General features: G+C 48.6%; 3 protein-coding genes across 8 annotated transcripts in view; all 3 read right to left on the bottom strand.

Annotated features, from left to right (window-relative positions):
- The window catches only part of HOXA3 (homeobox A3), a 47,457-nt gene that overhangs the window by 22,973 nt on the left and 3,084 nt on the right, over positions 1-21,400 (bottom strand). For 2 of the 6 annotated variants that reach the window (XM_074837877.1, XM_074837867.1), the window contains exon 2: positions 10,107-10,211. The exons of 3 other annotated variants lie outside the window; for them this stretch is intronic. The gene's annotated coding sequence lies outside the window, so the exon portion shown is untranslated. Of the gene's footprint in view, positions 1-10,106; positions 10,212-17,527; positions 17,686-21,400 lie in introns of all 6 variants that reach the window. One more of the 6 variants, XM_074837885.1, reaches the window with a different exon arrangement.
- On the bottom strand, positions 11,090-13,970 carry HOXA5 (homeobox A5). Its single transcript, XM_074837923.1, has 2 exons — positions 13,176-13,970; positions 11,090-12,160 (listed from the first exon to the last, which is right to left on the bottom strand). Exons 1-2 carry the CDS (start codon positions 13,735-13,737, stop codon positions 11,910-11,912), a joined length of 813 nt encoding a protein of 270 aa, XP_074694024.1. The 5' UTR covers positions 13,738-13,970; the 3' UTR covers positions 11,090-11,909.
- HOXA6 (homeobox A6) lies at positions 14,979-18,052 on the bottom strand. Its single transcript, XM_074837936.1, has 2 exons — positions 17,528-18,052; positions 14,979-16,150 (listed from the first exon to the last, which is right to left on the bottom strand). The coding sequence occupies exons 1-2, from the start codon at positions 17,961-17,963 to the stop codon at positions 15,891-15,893; spliced, it is 696 nt and encodes a 231-aa protein (XP_074694037.1). The 5' UTR covers positions 17,964-18,052; the 3' UTR covers positions 14,979-15,890.

Here is a 21,400-nt window from a genome sequence, read left to right on the forward strand (position 1 = left end):
CCTCCCGCTGCTGTCAAGTGCTCGCCGCTGCCAAAGTTTGGGCCTCCAGCTTCCCCCCCCCCGCCTTCCCCGCCGCACTCCCCTCCCTTCCTCTCTTCCCACCCCTGGAGCGCCTACAACACACACAACACACACCCGCGCACACACACCCCCCCACCTCCCCCTCGCACCCCCCGCCACCCCATCACCACCTGACCGCCAGCGCCAATTACCGCGCGGGGCCGCGGACCCCGGATCAGGAAATGGAAGGAGGGCGAGCGACCGCGGGGCAGCTCCGCGCCCGCGTAGCCACCGCGGGGGCCACTGCCGCCGGGCCTCCTGCCCGCCGAGGGGGCGCCCCGACGGGGGAACCGGACGCCCCTGCCCCGCCGCCGCTCCTCACCAGCATCCCCGGCTCCTCCCGCCCGCCGGGCCGGGCCGCACCCGGCAGTCGCGGTGTCAAGCACGATAAAACTAATGCAGCTCTGACAGCCTTTCCCTGCCCCACCCCCCCCACCCCCCCCTCCAGCACTTTTTGTTCCTCCGTTCCCCCGCGGGAGAGCGTAGGAAGCGGGGCGAGGAAGCGGAGCGCAGCCCAGCTGCGCGATCCGGGGGGAGGCAGGCAGGCATTGCACAAGGCGGCCGTTGCACAATCCTTCTCGAAGCAGCCCGTCTCCCAGCGCCTGGAGCCGGGGCTGCGCGCAGGCAGGCAGAGGGCGGCCGCGGCCCCCGGGCACAGGCCACCGGTAACCCCTCGGGGTCTGCCCCCAGCGCCCCGCTGCTGCGGACCGCGGGCGGGCGGCGGCCCGAGGGCTAGTAGCCCTTGGCACCGCTGGAGCCGTGCTGCCCGGAGGAACGGATGCAGAAGTTAGCGTGAAGGTGGCGGGGAGGCCGAGGAAAGTCCTCGAGCGGCTTGCGGGGCGTGGGGGATATAGTGAGCCTGAAAATAACGGGGAAGAGAGGGGGAAGGGAGAGGGGGGAAGGCGGACACGACGGTATCAAATACTTCCTACCGGCAGTCGCAGGGCTCACTGCCAGCATCCCTCCCCGCGGAGGAGCCGTTTTCCAAACTACGAATTTAAGCCCGTCCGTTTGGTATGCCTCGTCTTGGGTTTATTTCTTAATTATCTCTTCCACGAGAAATCGCTAGCGCCTTCGCAGAAGTAACTCGCAAACCCTGGCGTAGGAGGGAGAGGGCACTCGGGCACTTCTGCGCTGCTAAAACTGACACTGTTAACGATATTTGCAGCTCAGAGGGAAAAGAGGCAACCGCCCTGACCTTAGGTAATTGAAATTTGATGGTTAAACTAATTACGCTCTTATTCTAAGGGAAAAAAAAAAAAAACAAACTTATTGAACGTCAGCTAGTCTTGTAGATTCGGAGTTGGAGGCGAACTTTTCGGATTTTTTTTGCTCCTTTTCAGGAAAGCATATAAACACATAGAAATGTTTACTGCACCCTTCGAGAATATAATTGCTGAGTGCGTAATCTCCTCTGCCGGTATGGGAAAATACATCTACTATATCAAGCGTAAATATGATACGGTTTAGATCTTGCCCTCCTAAAGATATTACATTAACAGTTACCCTGGTTTAAATTCAGATTATTGTCTTTTGCAGTTTTATAGATAATGGATACATGCAATAAAATTCTATTTGAATATATATTCTATCTAACAAGACACACACCGTATCGATTTATATTTTACACACACACACACACACGCACGCACTCACATTGCAGGCGGCTTGTAATATGTTAGAACATTTCCAGCACTTGGGTATACTGGGGTACTTATCTAAACAATCACTCATTTCCTCCTCCTATCGAATGTCTAATTTGTAAAGAGAGTTAAAACACATTTACTTACTCATTTCCAACGGCACATCTATGGAACTCTTTAACTGGGGTAATAGATAAGTTTCTCTATTTACTCTGCGTGGAGAGGAAATGCGGTTACACACACGCACACAGAGGCAGCCGCAACAGCTCAACAACACGCATTTGACAGGAGAAGAGAGACCGCTTTGTTTATATTTTTTAAAAAGCAAACAAACCCTAAACCTACAGCAACCCATGTTGTAAAAGAATAAAACTCCCACCTACATGACCGTAAAAAAAAAAAAAAAAGAAAAAGAAAGGTTTGCCAAAGTCCACCACGAGCAGAGAGCATTTTCCCGGCGTAGAGAGATACATGCACACATACAGACACATATGTACAAATACCTGCCGGCCAGCACCAGATGAATTACACCGGGTTATCGTAAATATTATCCTCGGCGTAAGTCCTGAGCCCCCGTGGCCGGAGCACTACAGGAGGCTGCCGTGCTCCCAAGCCGCGGTAAAACACAACGAAAAGTGGTGTCTCGGTTTGTAAGCTCAGCGCTATATTGGGCGAGCTGACCAGGCTCTGTTTCTTATTATTTACCGTGATTAGATCTCAAAGTATACTTGTTTCACCGCGGCTCTCTCTACCGTGGGGCTCTGGCGCTCGGTTACAGAGAGAGAGATGCAATTTTGTATACGACTGTAAATCTGCAAGGTGACCTGAGCTGCTCGGCTCAAGTCTGTTTTTTTCGTGTGGTTCTATTAGCCTGTGAAGATGTGCTGAGGCAGGACCTCCAAAAGGCCTGTTCCATGTCTTTGTGGTTTTGTTATCATAAACAAGAACCCAGCCAAGACCACCAAGTGTTATCTTGCACACGGCCATTTCGACATTTTACTGCAAGATTTATGACTGTAATAAACAATCTCAGAAACCCTTTTTTTCCCCGGTACTTCCCTTTAACAAACTTGTAGCATCATCCTAAGCTCTCAAAGAAAGAAAAGGAGAGGAAAAAATAGGCCAGCTCCCTTATTTTTCCAGAAGGACTCAAGGTTCGACTTCACTGGCAAAGGAGACTTTAATCAGTTAATAAAGGAGCGAGAGTTTCCTGGCCGAGGCTGGCCGAGGAGGAGATTAAGTTGAGAGAGAGAGAGTCAATTTTCATGCACCAAGAAGAGGCAACCTCATACATACCCAAAGAGGGGGAAAAGGGGGATCCCCTTTTTCTTGTGAAACAGGCAAGCACTCCTGCTACCCTCCACATGCGCGGCTAGGTCGTAATTACCCCGAAAGAGAAAATAATAATAACAACGGCAAGAATAGTAATAGTGATAGTAATAGTAATAATAATAATACTTCAAGTCAACCTTTCGCCATGCCCGGGCATCCTCCACCGAGAGCGGTAGGAGGAGGAAGAATCGCACTAGCAGCCTCGTTTGAATTTGATTTGAACCATTTTGAATATATTTAGCCCCAGCTTTCCCCTCTTGAATGCGAGGCTGTCCCAAGTTTCAAAGTGACCGAAAAGTGACACCGTGTGCATTTTGTTTCTTATTAATCTTACACATTGACAGTCTTTGTTAAATAACAAGGCGTGCCCTTCACCAGGCGACATTTTCATATTTGTTAGACGCGGTGACCTGAAGTTCACCTCGGCCTTGGACTTAGTTTTTCTAAAAGGTCTATAACAGTGTCTTTTAGATAGCGGGGTGCTTTGCCCAGGTCACTACTTCTAAGGGAAAATTAAGAAAAAATCGCGGGAAAATGTAAACGTTATGGAATGTACCGACTGTATTCCCTCCTTTGTTCCCGGGAATGATACAGCCCCCAAGGCTGCTCCTGCCTCCGCGGGCGGGAGCGCTCCTTTCCTATCCTCGCTGCCGGGGCAATGCTGGCAGTTTTACCCCAAGTTCAGCATTTGGTAAAAACGGTGACTTCTCCGGCACTGGGGCTCCTCGTAACCACGGGGTGATTGGCGAGATTTGCTGGCTCTGTCCTGGCGCGGTTAAATAAACACACGTAAAATGTGATTTGTGCCCGGATTTTAAATGAATGGTCTTTTGAGCAGACCTTCCACGCCAGAGAACAGTGTGCTGAATGCAGGGAGTGAAAGGACAAAAAGAGTTCGTCTCAAATTGTTAACTGTTCTGCTCCAGGTTGTTGCCGTTTTTTTTAAAAAAAAAAAAAAAAAAAAAAAAAGGAATAATTTAAACGAGAGTTCAGAAGAGTCAATATTTACTGAAGTCGCAGTTTCAATATTCTCACTGATATTTTTATTCTAAACCAGACTGAAAATATGAAATTCGAGCCACTGATTGTTTTGGTGAGGAAACAAATGGATTTCAGTCACCTACTCTTGAGTAAGCCAGTTATAGCAACAGCTTTCGTTCTGGGTATATCAAAGACGCATTGTTATTCTTGGAAACAATCCGCCTGCTATTCTCTAAGAAAATAGATATTTGGCTACGGTTTTTAGCTTGTTATCAGGCTTCGCTCTTACACCAAATAAATACTCTGGATGTGAAAGGTTATATACTATCTCCAGCGAGGGTAGGCTCCCCAAAAGTGCAATGCCAGGGCTCGCTGCAAGTGAGCAACAGCAGCAACTTGTGACCAACGTCTACACGCCGAGCAAACGCTTGCATTATATACTTGCCAGGCTTCGGCAGGTACTTGAGGCAAAATCTCCCAATAATCACTTTGGCTAATCTGAAATTGAACCTCTCGCATATTTGCTTCCAAGAAATAGCGCTCGCCCGCCACGATCCAGCTGTGTCTCTGGCAAATAATTCACGCGGACCAGCTACACGGAGGCCGGGGTAGCCTCCTGCCTTGGGGGTGGGAAGGCAGCAACGCACGGTTGGGGTGAGGTGCGCTCTGTCTCGGGCTTCCTCATTGCCCAGTCCCCTCCTCCACACTTTTTCATATCTGCTTATGAATATTTGGGAATATCCTCTCCCTCATCCTCATCATTTCAGGCTGAATCCGGTTTGCAGTGGTCTCCCCCAGAATGAAACTCCCCGTGCCATATTAGCCAGTTCTCCCTACATACACGCCTAACCGAGGGAGCTGAAACTTCGACACCGAGACGGCCCCGGGAACAAAAAATCCCAGCGGTGTGGGAATAACTCCCTGCGCAAAAAAAAATGCCACGAAACTTTTCCTCGGGGGGGCCGGGGATGGGGGTGGGGTGGGAGCAGGGGGATGGAGGGAGGGAAAAATCCCTCCCCGCTCCCCATTTCGCTGGGAACTGCTGCCCCGGGTAGTTCCAGGGGTCTGTGAGGACCCCCCAAATCACGGAGCGGCTCAAGGCGCCAGCTTCTCCGCAACATTTGCCATGGGTAGTACAACACGGCCCCACCGCTCCGCATTTTGAACGAGCTCCTTCGGACCAGACATATAACCCGCATTATCTCCAGCATGTCCTGTTTAAGCACAGTTTAGCGGTCGCTACAGAAATGAGAGCGAAAACAAAGACGCGGCTGGGATCGATACACGCGTTATTAGCGTCGCTCCTATCTTATCTTCCTGCCATTTTGCAAAGTGAGAAGGCTTAACATTAAACCTCTTAAAGCATGTTATTATATAATAAACAAGGGTGAAACATTTTGCTACCTGACTCTCGGAGGAGGCAGCATCAGCGGCTGCTGTGGGGGACACGCGTGTTTACCTGCCGCGGCTGAACCCGAGATATTCAGACACAAATGTGGCCGATAATTCACGATGAAATACAACGTGTATTACTCTTGAAAAGAGGAATTTTCTATCCTTTCCTCGGTAATTGAGGTCATTCAGCCAGTAGGGTTCACCTGGAGTCCATACTGTGATACACACGTAACTCAAAGCTATTTTATCTTTTGTGCTGATAGTCAAGATCTCGGCTATAACATTGACATCAAACTCTGTCTGGGCGAATGACTAAGAGTGGTGCAAAACGTAAACTTTTGACCCTCAACTTTTTGACCTGCAGTTGTAACGCCCTTAACCACAAAGATATACAAAAGCTATGCAGCTTCTTTTAGGAGTAAGAGACTCGCACTGTTTGTTTCAATAGTTCTGCCGTTTCCCCCAGCTTTCTAAGGGCTTTTTTTTTTCTTTTTCCTTCTTCTTGCTGTTGAGAAATCGGATACTTTTGCATTTTTAATTATTGCCTTTTCTTTTTTTTTTTTTTTTTCCCCTTTCCTTTTCTTTTCTTTAATCTCTCAGCTTTGTAAAGTGCTGTTAGATCAGTGCGCACAGCCTTTCGGCAGCGTTGGAGGGAAGCCTGTTACTCAAAGGCGCTATATGGTTACAATTGCAGGTGAAATGCTGGGTAAGTTCTGGGCGTGAGGTTGGAAGGAATGTGGCGACGAGCGTTGGGGGAAAAGCTGCAGCTCTCTGCTGCGAGGGGCTTAGTCATTTCTCCTTGATTTAAACATAAAGAAACAACTCTAATTGTTTGCGAAGCCTTGTCTAGGCAAACGAGTTGACTGTGAACTTGGTCTAAAGCGAGCTCTGCTGGTGATTCCTAGGGTGTGCAGATTTATCTTTTCTGCATTTACTTAACCTGGCAGTGAACTGCACGGGCTGCCATTTGTTATCCAGAGACAGACTTCACCTCAAGCAAGGACTGTTCCACAAAATTGCAATAATTACCCAATAACCTTCATAGCAAATATTATTATTGAAAAGACATTTTTTTGGGGGAGAGGATATAGAAAAGATTCCTTATGCGTGCTATAAGGCGAAATCCCTGTAAAATTTTGCACGCTCTCTGTGTCAGATTTGGTACTGTTTGTGCATGTAGCTACAGGAACATGTGACTGTGGTGGTCCATGAGTATTTGCCTTCCAGAGAGACGTTGGTGAGGATGCTTTAATTTGAAAGGGATAATATTTTTAAAGATGACCAGGCGGCTGTGGGAGCTCTGGTTTTGCGCTCTGGCTAGCAACTCTAGCAACAAATCGGGGAGATTTTAAGGGCGGGAAAGAGGTAGAGCTAAGAAAGCAAAGCGACGTCTTAACTTGGTCAGGAGATTTACTTATGTCTGCATTCAATGCGTTAAATCTGTATTTGCGGGGAGGGAAAAGGCATTGCTCCAGTATGCAGGGTTTGAAATCGAAACCTCCAGATCCGCCCCTCATGATCTGTTCCATTCAATTTCCCATGGAGCAGATTGCAAACCCCTCTATTGTCACCCTTCCACAGATACATACTTATTAAATGTAAGGAAATGGCAGAATAATAATTTCCCCGTAATGTTCTGCAATTAGGGCGTTTGCAGGGTTTAAGCAAGGCTGCAGAGCTGTAATTTACGGATGACTTTCCATCAGATTGTTCTACTTCTGGTTTAGAGAAAGTTATGTCTTGCAAAGTCACTAGTTAACACACATTAAGAGAGTTGCCTAATCTTTAATTGGCTTTACGCTTAGACATGACACACTGCACTCAAGTATTTCTTTCAAAGGATAAGGTAAACTACATTTCAAATCGCAGAACGCCACTTGCCATGCCTAAAGGAAAACAAACTCGCACGCATTAATCCCCCAAACACAGCAGAAAAATAATGTGCGCAGATAAGACCTCTCTCCTGATTCCCAGCGATTATTCTCCATGACATTTTCCCTCGGAAAACAATTAGGACCTGGGAATATTTTGGTGGAGTTCGGCAGTCTGGGGTTGTTTGAATTTCAAATTTCAAAGCGGATTAGAAAATCTTAATGCGTTTCTGGATTTGAATGGCTTCAACTATGCTGCTTAGGAAAGGGCAGGGCCAGGAATCTGGAGAAATTGTCATTTCTAGCTAACTTTCTTTTGTTGTTAGAGAGTTTCTTGCAGTACGGGCGGGTTTATATGCTTGTGGGTTCGGGGATATTATTCTTTTCTGTAGTTCTTGAATCTCTGTACACTGCTTTACGTGGAATAAGCTCTAGAAGTCACATTCAAAAATGTGAAAATATGTAGTAGCAAATCTTTTCGCTCTAGACAATGAAAAATTACAATCCGCGATGATATCCAGGTTCCAAAAATATTAGTCGAACGGGTGTGTGTATGTGTGTGTATGTGTTTGTGTGTTCGCCAGGCAATCCAAATAATGCAGTCTTGTTGAGCAATCGCGAACGGTTTGTGTCTAGTATCATTCCCGTTTACGGGCGAAGGATTTTCCTTGGAAAAGGACCCGTATATAAACGAAGCCCAAACTTTTAAAGGGTTTTCATGCCTTTGTCTCAGACTATAAAATTTTATGGCATTTAATATAATATAGTACGCGCCTATCATATATAACTTTCTGGTATTCCTATTGACGAAAATGTGACAGCTAGTGTACTATAAAATCTCCAGCTGTTTATTACGGAAATGGTTTTCAAATGTGCATTTGGATATGCACTTTTAAAGCCTTTCCAATTTTTTTAATATAAAGTATATGCATATGTGTTTGTTCAGTGTTCATAGGAAGGATACACAGACACAAAGGCTTCGGACTCCATTTATCTTATGCAGGGGGTTGACTCTAAATATTAAATATTTGTAAAACTGTGAGATCTTTGAGCTGAGCCAACCTTATATACTACCGTTTCTTTAGTGTTAAAGACAAATAAATTAAAAATAGGAATCAGTCAGCAATGTGCAGACCTTGCAGAGGTACAAGACAACCTTACCCTCCTGCACCCCTGTGCCTTTCTCTCATTTTTGCTCGCAGTAGCAGATACAGCCTAAACCACAATATTCAAACGGGATAGCACTAGCAAAATAAAACAAAGCCCATCTCCCAGCTCGCATCAAACTACCCCATTCTTTTGCAAACCCGACTTTATCACACATGAAGGAAAACAATGCAATCCGCCAAGTCCCTGCTACTCCAAACCTGAGCAGGGAAAGAGATTCTCACAGCTGGTTTGAAGAGATATATATATGTGCGTATATATATGTATGTGTGTGTGTATACATATATATATATATATTTTGGAGGCAATTCTCAAATCTCTTGCCTAGCCCCCGACTAGTCTGTCTGCACCCCCTGAGATCACTCGCCTAAGTAACAGCTCTGAGGGTAAGGATCAGGCCTTAATGCTACCCAGAGAAAGACAGAGTTCCTTTCACCCTTTCATTCAAGTCCTGGAAATTCAAAGACTAAAGTTAAATCCGGCCATAAAGTTTATTGCTGAGTAATCACACTCTAGTGAGAACAGTCCACTTAAATAAAAAGAATGTTGAAGTAAACACGCAGCTGGGGCCTACCCCACAATGGCAGCCAGCAATATAAAGCAGAGAGGGAGAGAGCAGAACTAGGGGGATATTTACAATCTTCAATAAACCAAGCCCGTACTTCATAATTTGCAGCACTCTAATGACCTGTAGTCTCTTGTATTAATGCTACAAGTTACAGTCAATTGGTTCGCTTTAAAAAAAAAAAAAAAAAAGTCATGGAAATGTATATATGTACACACATATACACACCCCTTGTATACATAAATACACCAATATTAGACACACATGTGCATGTGCACAGCTTTATACAGGCGTATACATCGGTCTGTACACGCATGCACTCATGCTCATGTGTATATATATATAATATACATATAAATATATTTATATTTATGCAGTTACATATAGGATCTGGAAAAAGTTACAGCAACATTATAAATGCACATCCCTGAAACACACTACGCGCTCGCAGATGGACATATATACATAGCTAAATCTTTCTGCACAACCCAATGCAGAAAATAGGAATCTTAAGCGCTCCAGTACAGTCTGTGCCATTTTAATACTAGCTCTGATGTGCAACATATTTCACCAGTCCAAAGATTATTACCATATCAGCACGCCTCCATCTCTATCATGCCTACAGAAGACACTGCCCAGATAATATCAAGCCCTATCTATTTTGTTTCCCCTTTTTTTAATCGCCTGCAGTAACCACTCCTTGCTAAACAAAACCTCTCCAAACTTGGAGAGTCTATTGGAGCAAAGGAAGTAATTATCTTCTGCGGTAGTCAAAGTGATTAAAGCTAGGCCCCAAAATCCATCTCTGCCAAAGTCGCTTATTGTGGTTTACTTTGATTTGATCGTTAAAATAGAGAGCTAGCTGCTGCGAGTGAAGGGATGGGGGGGATTTGCAGCGCAACCTGGATCATTAGTGGTTGATCCTGCCTCGCGGGCTCGGTGGGACCGTCCTGAAAAGCTCCAGGCGGAGAGGAAGGGAAAGGGAAAGAGAAAGAGAAAGAAAGAGAGAGGCGAGAGGCAGCCAGAGCGAGCGGGAGCCTCGGCTTCCCCACTGTACAAATAAACTTTAAGGAACTTGTGCACAAAACTTACCTTTGACTTGCAAGGAGCCATTTTTCATACAGTATTGAGAACTTGTGGTTTGGATACTTCTGTCCCTAAACCTGACAATTTGAATGGCCAGGAGGCACACGTAGCCTGCAAAAGAGTCAAATGAAGTCCAGCGTCAGTGAGATTATATGTTATGTGGTATATAATGTTGGATGTCAACTCCCCAAAACCATAAAACTTACTTTAATGGCACCACGTGACTTTTTATAGCCAGTGAGCCTATCTGTCTGTGCTATGGATGATTTTACGATCTAATTCATAGACAAAACCCTATTCATTTGGCACCCAAATGTCATATAGCCGGAACTGGGGCTTATAAAGTTTACTGTTTTATAACTTTTAAGGGAAGGCATCAATGTAACCAGTCAGTAAATGTGCAAATCTTTAGTTGCTCTTAGAAGCTCAGAAGAGTTAACCATTCAAGCTCTGATGGGGTAAGTAACATTACGCTTATAGCAAACTAACTGTAGCGAAGAAAACCAAAAATCTTTGAAGGGTGAAAAGTGGGAACGTGGCTAGCGAGGGTTACTAATAGACGCAGAGGGCTCGAACGTGGCTGTCCTGCAAATATACTTAATGAAACCACAGGAGAAATTCTAGAGCGATGCAAACACGTCTTGGAGTTAGCAGCGTGTTTTAACAAAGCACATGGGGTTTTTTTTCAACCATCAGCAAACAGCTAACAGTTGATTCACCCACAAAGGGTGTTGATTGTGGTCCTGCGATGCAGCTTTCCACCTAGCGAGAAACCAGTAAGGAGGAACTTATGGTCAAACTTTCAATTAAAAATACTGGTAGCGGACAATCGCACTATTTGCAACGTGCAGCAGGAACCAGGTAAAATATTATTACAAACTCTGCACGGGTGTTTTTTTGTTTTGGTTTTTTTTTTTTTTTTTTTTTTTTGTTCAGAGGCAAATCAGGAAGCACAACTTCTTGCTTTGCACAAACCAGATCACGAAAACTTTACAATAGAAAGTTTATTTTTTTTGTTGATTTCCAGTCAGTTTTTTTTAAAAACAAATACAAAAAAAAAAAAAAGCTGATCACAGTTTGCTCAAACAGCCAGACTTTGACTATATTTGTAACTTTGTTCACAAAAAACATACATCACAGAAGCTGCGCTTAATAAGAGCCACTTCTAAGAGTTCGTGCAAAGAGTCATATACAAAGGCACAGCAAGGACATACTGCTTGGAATCACAGTTTTCGTCACAGATTCACTATTCACTACACGTAGGACAAGTTCAGTTGATTTCATCATTTCACCTCTACAACAGCATTAATTACACAGGAATTATATAGGTAGTTTGAATAAAAATATTTTTAACAGCTTGGAGCTATACAGACATTAACACTTGACCACACATGCACAGTTAAGCAGGTTGAGTGCAACACATAACATTTGTACTAAACCGGGGGAGGGTTTCTTTCTCTCTCTCCTTTTTTTTACCTTGCTTTTTTTTTGTTCCTTTTTGTTTAGTTTTGTTTTGTTTTAACAGTTACTTCAAGTAACACAGCTCGCTTCATATAAATAAGTTAAAACATCTATTATTTTTTTCAAGACAAAGCCATTCAAGACAAAGAAATGTACGATAAAAGCAGATCTACTTATACACGCGAGAGAATGGTAATAAACAGGCTCATGATTAAAAGATGAATAAGGGCGACAAGAACAGGGTTTCTTCACAGAAGTAACACAAGGAAGTTTTAGAAAGTCAACTTAGTACTGACATGAGACGCAGGGTCAGCTAATACTGCTCAGTACTTTTAATTGATCAAACGCTTAGGGACGGAATGCCCCTCCTGCAGCTGCCATGCTCATACTTTTCAGCTTATTATCCTTTTTCCATTTCATTCTCCTGTTTTGGAACCAGATCTTTATTTGTCTCTCTGAGAGGCAAAGAGCATGTGCTATTTCAATCCTTCTTCTGCGGGTCAGGTATCTATTGAAGTGAAATTCCTTTTCCAGCTCCAAGGTCTGATAGCGGGTGTAAGCAGTCCGAGCCCTTTTCCCTTCTGGTCCCCCTATGTTGTCTGGAAGAGAAAAGTACATGATTTAGATTCTCAGCAGCCACTCGGAGCCTTCGTCGTGTCTTGTTGCAGCTACCACCGACCAGGACCGTTATTCTCGGTCCTGCCTGGTTTTGTTTCTGGCTTGGATAAACGCTCAACAAGTTTTTCCCTCCAGCCCCTTTTAGGAAAGGCTTGGGGGAGGGGGATTTGGTGGTCTCGGTAAGTTTTCGCTTGAATTGGGGGGTTCGATTTTTTTTTTTTTTAAATTGAATTTTTTATTTTATTTTTTGGAAGGCTGATCCCCCCCCGCCCCCTCTGCCTCCCCCAGATAAGCTGCCTTGGAGGATGCCTCTGCTGCTCACTGGGGTTGCAGGGCTGGGAGAGCAGAGCTGCAGCGTGCAGCCCTTTCCCACGGCTGAGCTGGGGAAGGCTCTGGGAGGCAGCGAGCCCCCGGCTGCTCCCCCAGCAGCGAGGGCAGGGCAAGTACCCGGGGCTGAAAGTTGCTCCGCTTCCCCGCGCCCCGCAAGCCCTCTCCCCGGAGTTTAGGGCGACCTCGCCGCCCCCCCGCCCCCCCCCCGGCTTCCCAGCGGTGAAACCTGCCCTCCTCGCCCTCTCCTATTCTCTTTTTAATACGGCTCGGCGAAATAAATGGGGTCAGCCGCGCCGTTCCCACTGGAGGGTCCCCCTTCCAGGGGAGAGCCGGGAGCAGCCCCCGCTCCCCCTTCGGGAAGGCGCTTTCTGCTCCCCGCTTGCTGCTCGCCGGGGCCGGCGCCGGGAGCCGGGCGGGCGGCGGTTTTGGGGCCGGGCCGTTGTTTTTTTTTTTTTTTTTTCTTTGAGGGGGGGGGGGACGACGACGACTCGCCCAAAGAAGGGAGCGTGCTTCCCTGCGAGCGGAGTTGTGCTGTGCGCGGAGCCTGCCCGCTCTCACGCCCTCCACTCCCCCTCTCCCCGACCTTGCTCGGCGCAGCCACCCGGTTTACATTAAATCCTCCTTTTCCTCCAGAGAAATAAAGAAAGAACAGGGTATTTGCTTTACCATGACTTATGTGCAGTTTTCGCATCCAGGGGTAGATCTGGGGCTGTGAAGGCTGGGCTGTGCTTTGGTCGGTCGGGGCACTTGCCTGCTCGCTGCTCGCTGGAGTGTCTTCCTCAGTCCCAGACGAGGTGCCAACCCCGTCTCTGCTGATGTGCGTGTTGCTGCTGGAATTGGACGAAGTGCTGGTGGAGTTGGCGAGGGAGTTTTTCACCCCGTGGTGACTCTCGCTGACGGGCGAACCGGCCACGGCGGTGCAGGGCAGAGGGTCAGGGGGAGGCGAGTGGGAAGACGTCGCGGGCTGGTTGTACCTGGGCTCTGTCGAGGCAGAGGTGGCGTTGGCCGGGTAACTGCGGGGTCTCTCGCTGGCACCAAAGTGGGTGGAAGCAGAGCGCCCGACGCTGAGGTCCATGCCATTGTAGCCGTATCCGTACCTGCCGGAGTGCATGCTGGCGGAGTCCCTGTATTGCTCGCTCACCGAGCTGTGATCTCCATAATTATGTAACTGGTAGTCCGGGCCATTTGGATAGCGACCGCAAAATGAGTTTACAAAATAAGAGCTCATTTGTTTTTTGATATGTGTGCTTGATTTGTGGCTCTTGGTCGTTTTGTGCGTCTATAGCACCCTTGCACAATTTATGATGAATTATGGAAATGACTGGGACATGTACTTGGTTCCCTCCTACGTAGGCACCCAAATATGGGGTACGGCTTCACATCACGTGCTTTTGTTGTCCAGTCGTAAATCCTGCCTGATGACCTCTAGAGGTAAACTCGTGCACTGGTGGGGGAGCTGGGAGGGCGCGGGCGGCCCGGGGCGCGCCGCCGAGGCGCGCCGCCGCCGCCGCCGCCCGCCCGTCCGCCGGCCTCCAGCGCCACCCGCTGGCGGCGGGGGGGACGGCGGCGGCTCCGCGGGGTCGGCCCGGGGTGACGGCCCCCGACGGCGGCGCGGAGCGGCGCGGGGAGGCGCGGAGCGGAGCCGAGCGGGGCACGCCGCCGCCGCCAGCGGCAACCGGGAGCGGGCGGCGGGGCCGGCTGGGCCGGCGGGGCTTGCTCCCCCGGGGCGGCCGCCGGGGAGCCTGGCGTGCAGAGAGCGCTCCGCTTTGTGCCTCTGCTCTCCTCCGTGCGAGGCTTGGTGACGCCAGTTCACAAATCCGGTATGATCCGTCCCCGGACGCTGGCAACGCTTAGCTCCTTTCCACATACATACATACATACACATAGAAATAGATATAAAATTGATTTTCCCTCCCTTTTCCCCGTGCCGGAGGTTTCGAGAGGCACCCGGGTCCTGCCGATGTGAAATGGCAGGTACCTATGAAAGATAAATACCGTGCAGCGTTTTTCCAACTAGGGGGTCAAATTCCAAGCGGCTATACGGCCGCCGTTATTTTTCCGCCTCTCGGGAAAAAAAAAAAAAACACCAACACCCAAAAAAAACAACCAAACCCTACTCTAAATGCGGCGGTAGCCATTTTGCATTAGTATTTTCCAGATTTGGCTTTTAAAATATTTAGAGCGGTAGCCCAAATTGCGCTGCCTTCCAAACAAAAGAGCCTTGATGCATATACAAGTGGATTTGTACACAGCTTCACACGCACACTCACGCACACACACTATAATAGAGATATAACGTATATATTAATCAGTATTTTCGCTGCGCTTATTTTACTTACACAGAACTCGAGGTGGAAGCATTTTATGGCAGCTAATTTTCTTTAGAGTATCTATTTATTTTTTCCAGTGCTAAGAAACGCGAATGTGAATTAAGATACCACAAAACGGGGAGGAAGATCCCCGAGATAATATGATAGACACTTTTCTTTTAATAAAACATTAAAAAGAAATTTTAAAAAAGAAAGGAAGATCGACCCAAGCCCACGGAGCCCCAAGAAATGTAGTCCATAATTCAAAGCCCCTTCAGTGTAGAGCTGAGCTCACCGAAACCTCGGTGTAAGCTCAACGGGAACCACAGAAATTCGCCCGCTTTGAAACCTCTTCCCTCGCTTCCCCTGAAGTTTAACGCCGAGTTTTTACTTTGATACTAGTAGTGCAGATTAGGCAGTTTAGCGGCATTTTTAAAAATCTCCCTGCAATTCATCTTTGCTTTAACTGCAAGTTTATACCCAGGGTTCTATATAACGATTTTTAAAAAGGATTTTTCTTCTTTTTGCTATTTAAATATCTTATACATGTGTAAAACTTTTTTTTCTCCCCTGCAGACCATAAGCTCCCACACACAGCATAAAGAGACGGCCCGACATAAGCGGGAGTTAGCAAAAACATAAACCCAAGATTTTCTAAAATCTCTCGTATTCCTACAATATGAACATTTCTAATTTAAAAAAAAAAAAAAAATCACTCGTTCATCTCTTCTCACACAGGCACGCCAGGGACGCTCACCCACACACAGATGCACAGATGCTCACCTCAAATATTAAAAAATCTGGGCCATTAGATCTCTAATACTTTAAGCAATGTCATCTACGCTTTGGAAAGTGGTTATATACATACACGCCTGTAGCTCGAAAGCTAGGAACTTCCACGTATATTAAAGTCACAGATGATTGCAGATGTACATCTTTTAACCAAGCCTTTTGGGAATTAATAGACTGTGACAAACCTATAGGATTTTAGTAGCAGAAGGAACACAAGGTAAATAATAATAGTAAGAGTATGCGCTAAGGAAAGGCCTGGTAGCGTTTATTAAACGTGGTTCTACTCCCCTGACTTTTCCTCTGTTTCTTCGCTGCTGGGCTGTGTGGAATTTATGAATTTGTTTTCCTTTTTCCATTTCATCCGCCTGTTTTGAAACCATATTTTAATCTGGCGTTCAGTAAGGCAGAGAGCGTTTGCAATCTCAATACGTCGTCTTCGGGTTAAGTATCTGTTAAAATGAAATTCCTTCTCTAACTCTAGCGTTTGGTATCTGGTGTAAGTTTGCCTCCCTCGTCTCCCATGAGTTCCATATACTGTACCTGTAGAAGTAAAGACAAAACGATCGCATTGGACAGGGCCCAGTGATTTTAGACCAGAAAGAGCGGTTAGTATATTCTGCCTCCTTTTGCAGGCACAATCACGGGGCGGGGGGGCTGCTCTGGTTTCCTGGAGGCGGTTTTTTTTCTTTTTTTTTTTTTTTTTTTGTCCCCCTTTTCCTTTTCTCCTGCCTGACCAGCTGTAAACGCGGATGTGCAGTGTGCTTGCGGTGGTGGGGTAACTGGGATACAAGGAGGCTTTAAGCTGGACCTAGGGAACGTAGGGTGGGGAGCACGCGTGTGAATCGCTGAGCAGTGTCTCCCCTCGGCGTGTTGAGAGCCTGTGCGCGCACACACACACAGGCACACGCACACACACAGGCACACGCGTGCGAACCGGGGGGGCTGCACGCCTCTGTGTGTGCGTGTGTGTGTGTGTGCGCCCGCATACACGGGGGTGTTTACACAAACACACTCTATCGCCATGGCTGTGACTACAGAGGGTCTGTAATTTAGGTATAATTATAGACATCAGCTAAAGATCATAGAAGAGCCTTTGCCATTTGCTCCGGAATTTATTGCCCTCGAATGCAAAGCAGCACCAGAATGGTCTTGCTAAAAGTTTAACTTTCCAAAAAAGAAATGCGACCCACAGCCCAGAAAACCCAAAACTCGGGAGAAGGGGAGAGGAGGGGAGTCATTAGCAAACACTGGAAGGAAACGTCTTAATATGGGATTATTAAAACTAAGTGCCACCCCAGTACAACCCTTCCCCCCAGCACCACTCCTGGACAGAATAGTTCAATTATGTGAAGTTCACTTGTAAGTCAGAGAAAATTCGCGATGCCATGGAAGTGCGCCCACGGCCCCAGAAACGTGCTCTCAATATCCAATACTTACAGGCTAATGAGCGGGGGGAGGGGGGCGAGGAGGAATGTGCCACAAATGCATTGGATCCTCAGTGCAGAGGGCATATTCCCTGCATCGCTCTCTGACAATGAAGGAACGGAGCAGAGGCTTTGGGGTGGCTTTAGGAGGGTGGTAAAACTGCCCAAACTGCCCTGCTCCTTTTTTTTTCCTCTCTCTTTTTTTTTTTTTTTTTCTTTTTGCCTGCTTCCTAAGGATTCCCCAGTAACTTTCACCGGCGGACCCACAAGCTGGGCTCTCGGCCACCGCTCCCAGGGTGCCAACGTGCCAGATCTAAAATAACCTGGGAAGGTTTCATGTTACACGTTGCCCTGCAGGAACCGTGGCTTTCCAGCAGCCTGGACTTTATCTAAGAACCAAAAAAAAAAAAAAAAAAAAAAAAAAAAATCTCGGGAAAGAAACTTTTCCTTCCTGCCAGCCCCCCCCCGCCCCGATTGCATCGCAGTGCCTTACCAGCGCAGGAGTTCATCCGCTGCATCCAGGGGTAAACAGGGCTCGTGTACTTCCGGTCGGTGCCTTCGTCATTTACAATTTTGGCTTGGCCGGCGCTGGGTTTGTACTGTTGCTCGGGAGAGAAGTGCAGGTAGTCCCCGGGCCCCCTCTGTTTGCCACTGCCGGAGGGAGAGGCGCTACTAATTTCCTTGTCCGAGTAAAAACAAGAGGCTCCGTACTCATAGGAAGCCCGATTGCAAGCAATGACGGTGTTGGACTGTTGGTAGAAGCAAGGTGAGGTGTAAGTCTTGTCCTGCAGGCTGCTTGCCCCGTACGAAGCCGGAAAATGCCTGAGAGCATCATAGCCCGCCGGGTACAGGGGGATCTGCCCGAGGAAAGAGTCCTGGCCCCCGGGCAGGCTCCCCGGGAAAGTGGGATTCACGAAATAGGAACTCATTTGCTCTCCCCCTCTCCCAGACCGTGATTTGTTGTGTATTAGTACATCTGGCGATAACTATTAGGAGTCATCGAAGTGGTTTGTTTCTGGATGGCCGAGCGCCAAAAGCGACAGCAGAAAATAGGAGCAGCTGACGGCGGGGCGGCCAATGGGAGCGCGCGCGGCGCCCGCTCCCCCGGGGCCGCCGCCACCGCGCCGCCAACTTACCGGCAGCCCCGGCCCCGCCGCGCCGCCCCGCGCAACGCCGCGCAGCGCCGCGGGGACCGGCCGCGCCCCCGGGGCGGCACCGCCCCTCCGCGGGAAAAAGATTCCAGCAGCAATAATAATAAGAAGAAGAACAGCAATAATTCCCGGCAGGAGCAGGCAGCGCGGGCGGTGTGACAGCGGCGGATGGGGGCACACCCCCCCCACCCCCCCAGCGGCTGGAGGGGGGGGGACTGGAGGGGGGCGCCTGTAAAAGTTGGCGGCCCCAGGCCCGGCGCGTCTCCCCCGAGGGAGCGGCGCAGCCCCGCGGGCAGGGCGGGCGAGCAGCCCCCGGGCCTCGGGCGGAGAGAGGCGGCGGTGGGTGCTGCGGAGCGAAAGTTTGGAGCGGAGGGAGCACGTGAAAGGGGGAGCGGGGAGGGGGGCGGGGAGGGCGGCCCGGCCTCTCTCCGTTTTCCCACCGCGATGCCACAACCGCATCCAGGAGTTTTTAGCCGATTTTTGTTTTCTTGTTTCTTCCCCCTCCCCCCCCCGCCCCAAATCGCCCCTCCGCTGAGGCTTCCCGTCGGAGCTCGGGGAGCCCGCCTCAGCGCTGAACCCAGCTTTTGTGAGAGAGGCTAATGCGTCCTGCGCGGAAGAGGTCTCATATCTTAATGAACACCCCCATAATTAACGCGGAGGTTGTGGCTGGGGCAGGAAACAGCGGCCTTCTGGGGAGGGGAATTTTTGGTTTGCACCAAATGCCCGAGAAGGCCCCGAGAAGGCCCCGGGAAGGGCTGCGTGGGCTGCCGGCGCCCCCCGAGCAGCCCAGATAAAGTTCCACGTGTCCCTTCTTCCCGAGTTCCCCCCGCCAGAGCCGAGCCAAGGGAATCAAACATTCAAATTCAACAAGGAGCCAGTAGGACTATTCCTAATTAATACAGCCCCTCTAATGAGTCAGCAGAAGCCAATCGGTTTCGTTGTTGCTCCGAATAATTTGATTAAACGCGGATGTGTGTCTTTAAGAGGGAAAGAACACTAATACATGAAACAAACATTTCCACCTTCATTTTTCAACATGGCAGTTACCCCATAGCGGAAATATAATTCTTGGCCCAGGGCAGGGACAGTAACAGTGCTGATGAAATTCGCTGAGGCGCTTTTATTTCAGCCGTAACCCTGCAGTTCCTGGAGATAACGTGAGGTTGTTCAGTCCAAGCTGTGTTTACTCATAATCCGCGCCATTACAACAGATTGAATAGCCTAATTTTAAACGCGCTCTGACGGAAAGTGACATTCGTACGAGCCCCGTTTCCTAAAGTAGCTTTCAAAGGAGTTTTGTTGTTGTTGGGAGACTATTTGTCTCATTTCCGGGGCCAGATTACGATACCTATAAAACAGTAGTGAGTTAAAACATCGCTCCACAATAGTTTGTATTGTTCACAATCTCAGCTGGACTTTCACATTCAGATGTTGATTGCCTCCAATTTTATCTTTTTTTTTTTTTTTTCCTCTCCTTTCCCACTTCCTTAACCTCTTCAGCCCGGCTAATCCATAAACACACCTGGTAGAATTACAGCTCACTAACTGCAACGCGTTGAGAGGTCGTTTCAGAAACGTGTATTTCCTGAAAACCAGCCTTCCGCAGAAAAAGTTTTTTTACTCGGTGCGAATAGAGTTTAAAAAGGAAGCAACACCAGCAAACAAGCACACAGCAGGCTAAATACCAAGTTTTTTTAAAAAGAGCAGATTTTTGCCAACATAGGTCAGAACGAAAACGCACCGCTGAAAATGAATACTCGGGGCAAGCGAAACCCACCGGCCTCACTTTCAAAAGTTGTGGCCAGACGGTCTTTTGTTTGAATCCATCACACAGAGACCAAAATTAAAAAATCGCGCCAGGCTTAGTTATATTTACATTTTATAACATCGGTTACAGCCTGATTTTTTTTTCCGCCTCTCTTTTTGTTTCTTTCTTCTTTTTAAAGTTATTGTTTGCGTCCAAACCAAACTGTCGAAAGCCCAGCCACAGGCAGCGGAAACGTTTCTTCGTTGATCCCATAATATTAAAAGGAATGAAACGTGCACGTTTGCCCGGCTGGGTCGTGTTAGAGTAGTTACAGTGACAGCTAAACAATCTGCACTGCAATCTCCGCTTCAGTCACATTCAGGCATCCTCTCCGCTCCTCCCCCTACCCCCAGAAAACCCCGAATTACAATAATCTGTTACCCCCCAGCTCTACCGAGGAAATGCCCGGCCCGGACATATTTCTCAGCAGTTTCCCTTCACCATTTCCCCCCCTCTGGAAAGCAGAAAGCCAGCCGCTGCATTTTGCCACCGCAACAAAGTCACACTTTGCGATACCCGTGTATTTCATCCGCCTTTTATTTGTTTTCGGAATTCGCCGCACCCCCAGCACCTCCTCCAGCAAACACTTCGCCTTCCTCCTCCCGCGGAAAACCCGGCCGGCAGCCCCAGCCGCCCTCGGACACAGGTGCGGGGGCAGTTACCCTCTTAAGCTTAAAAGCCTCCTTCTCCTCGTATCGAAAACCACTTACAAATCCTTCTCATGCTCGGCAGCGTCACCAAAACCAACCTTTAGCTAATAGCTCCTAATCCAAACAGTTCGGGCAAGGCGAACCGTTGTTTAGACTGGCAGGGTATCGGGAGCCTGGCCGGGGGGACGCGGGCGGGTCCTCCCCATCCAGCTCCCACGGTGATATTTTACAGTTGACACACACCGAGGTGGAAGGGGAGGGGGCAGAGCCGGTCCTGCCGGAATATCTTGCCCGGAGGCGAGCTCCGATGCTCCCGTAGAAAAAGGTAGGCCAGATTTTTGTTGTTGTTGTTGTTGTTGTTGATTTTAATTTGGGGGGGGGAGGTGGGTGGGGGTGTGTGTCTTTTATTTGGGTTTCCTCCCGAGCAGCGTAGGCTCCCTCCCAGCGCTGCCCTTCCCAGGGGCTGCGGGGGCCGCTCCGCTCCGCGCCCGCCTCCGCCGTCCCGCCACGCCGTGGCAGCACTGAGCACCCGCGGCCCCGCAATAAATAATCCGGCGCCCGCTGCAGCTCCAGTCCGGCGGATACCGCAGTGCAATGCAAATGCTGAGCTTTATCGGCCCGGCGGCACGGCCAGGGCCGCCGCCGCCGCCAGTCCTTCCAGCGCCCCGAGCCGCGCATTCGCCATCAGGAGGCGGGAGCCGAGGTCCGGCGGCGGGAGCCGGGGGGGGGCGGATCTCGGGGGTGCCGTCCCCGGGGCC

The sequence above is a fragment of the Strix aluco genome, chromosome 1 (genome assembly GCF_031877795.1).
Source record: "Strix aluco isolate bStrAlu1 chromosome 1, bStrAlu1.hap1, whole genome shotgun sequence".
Lineage (NCBI taxonomy): Eukaryota > Metazoa > Chordata > Aves > Strigiformes > Strigidae > Strix > Strix aluco.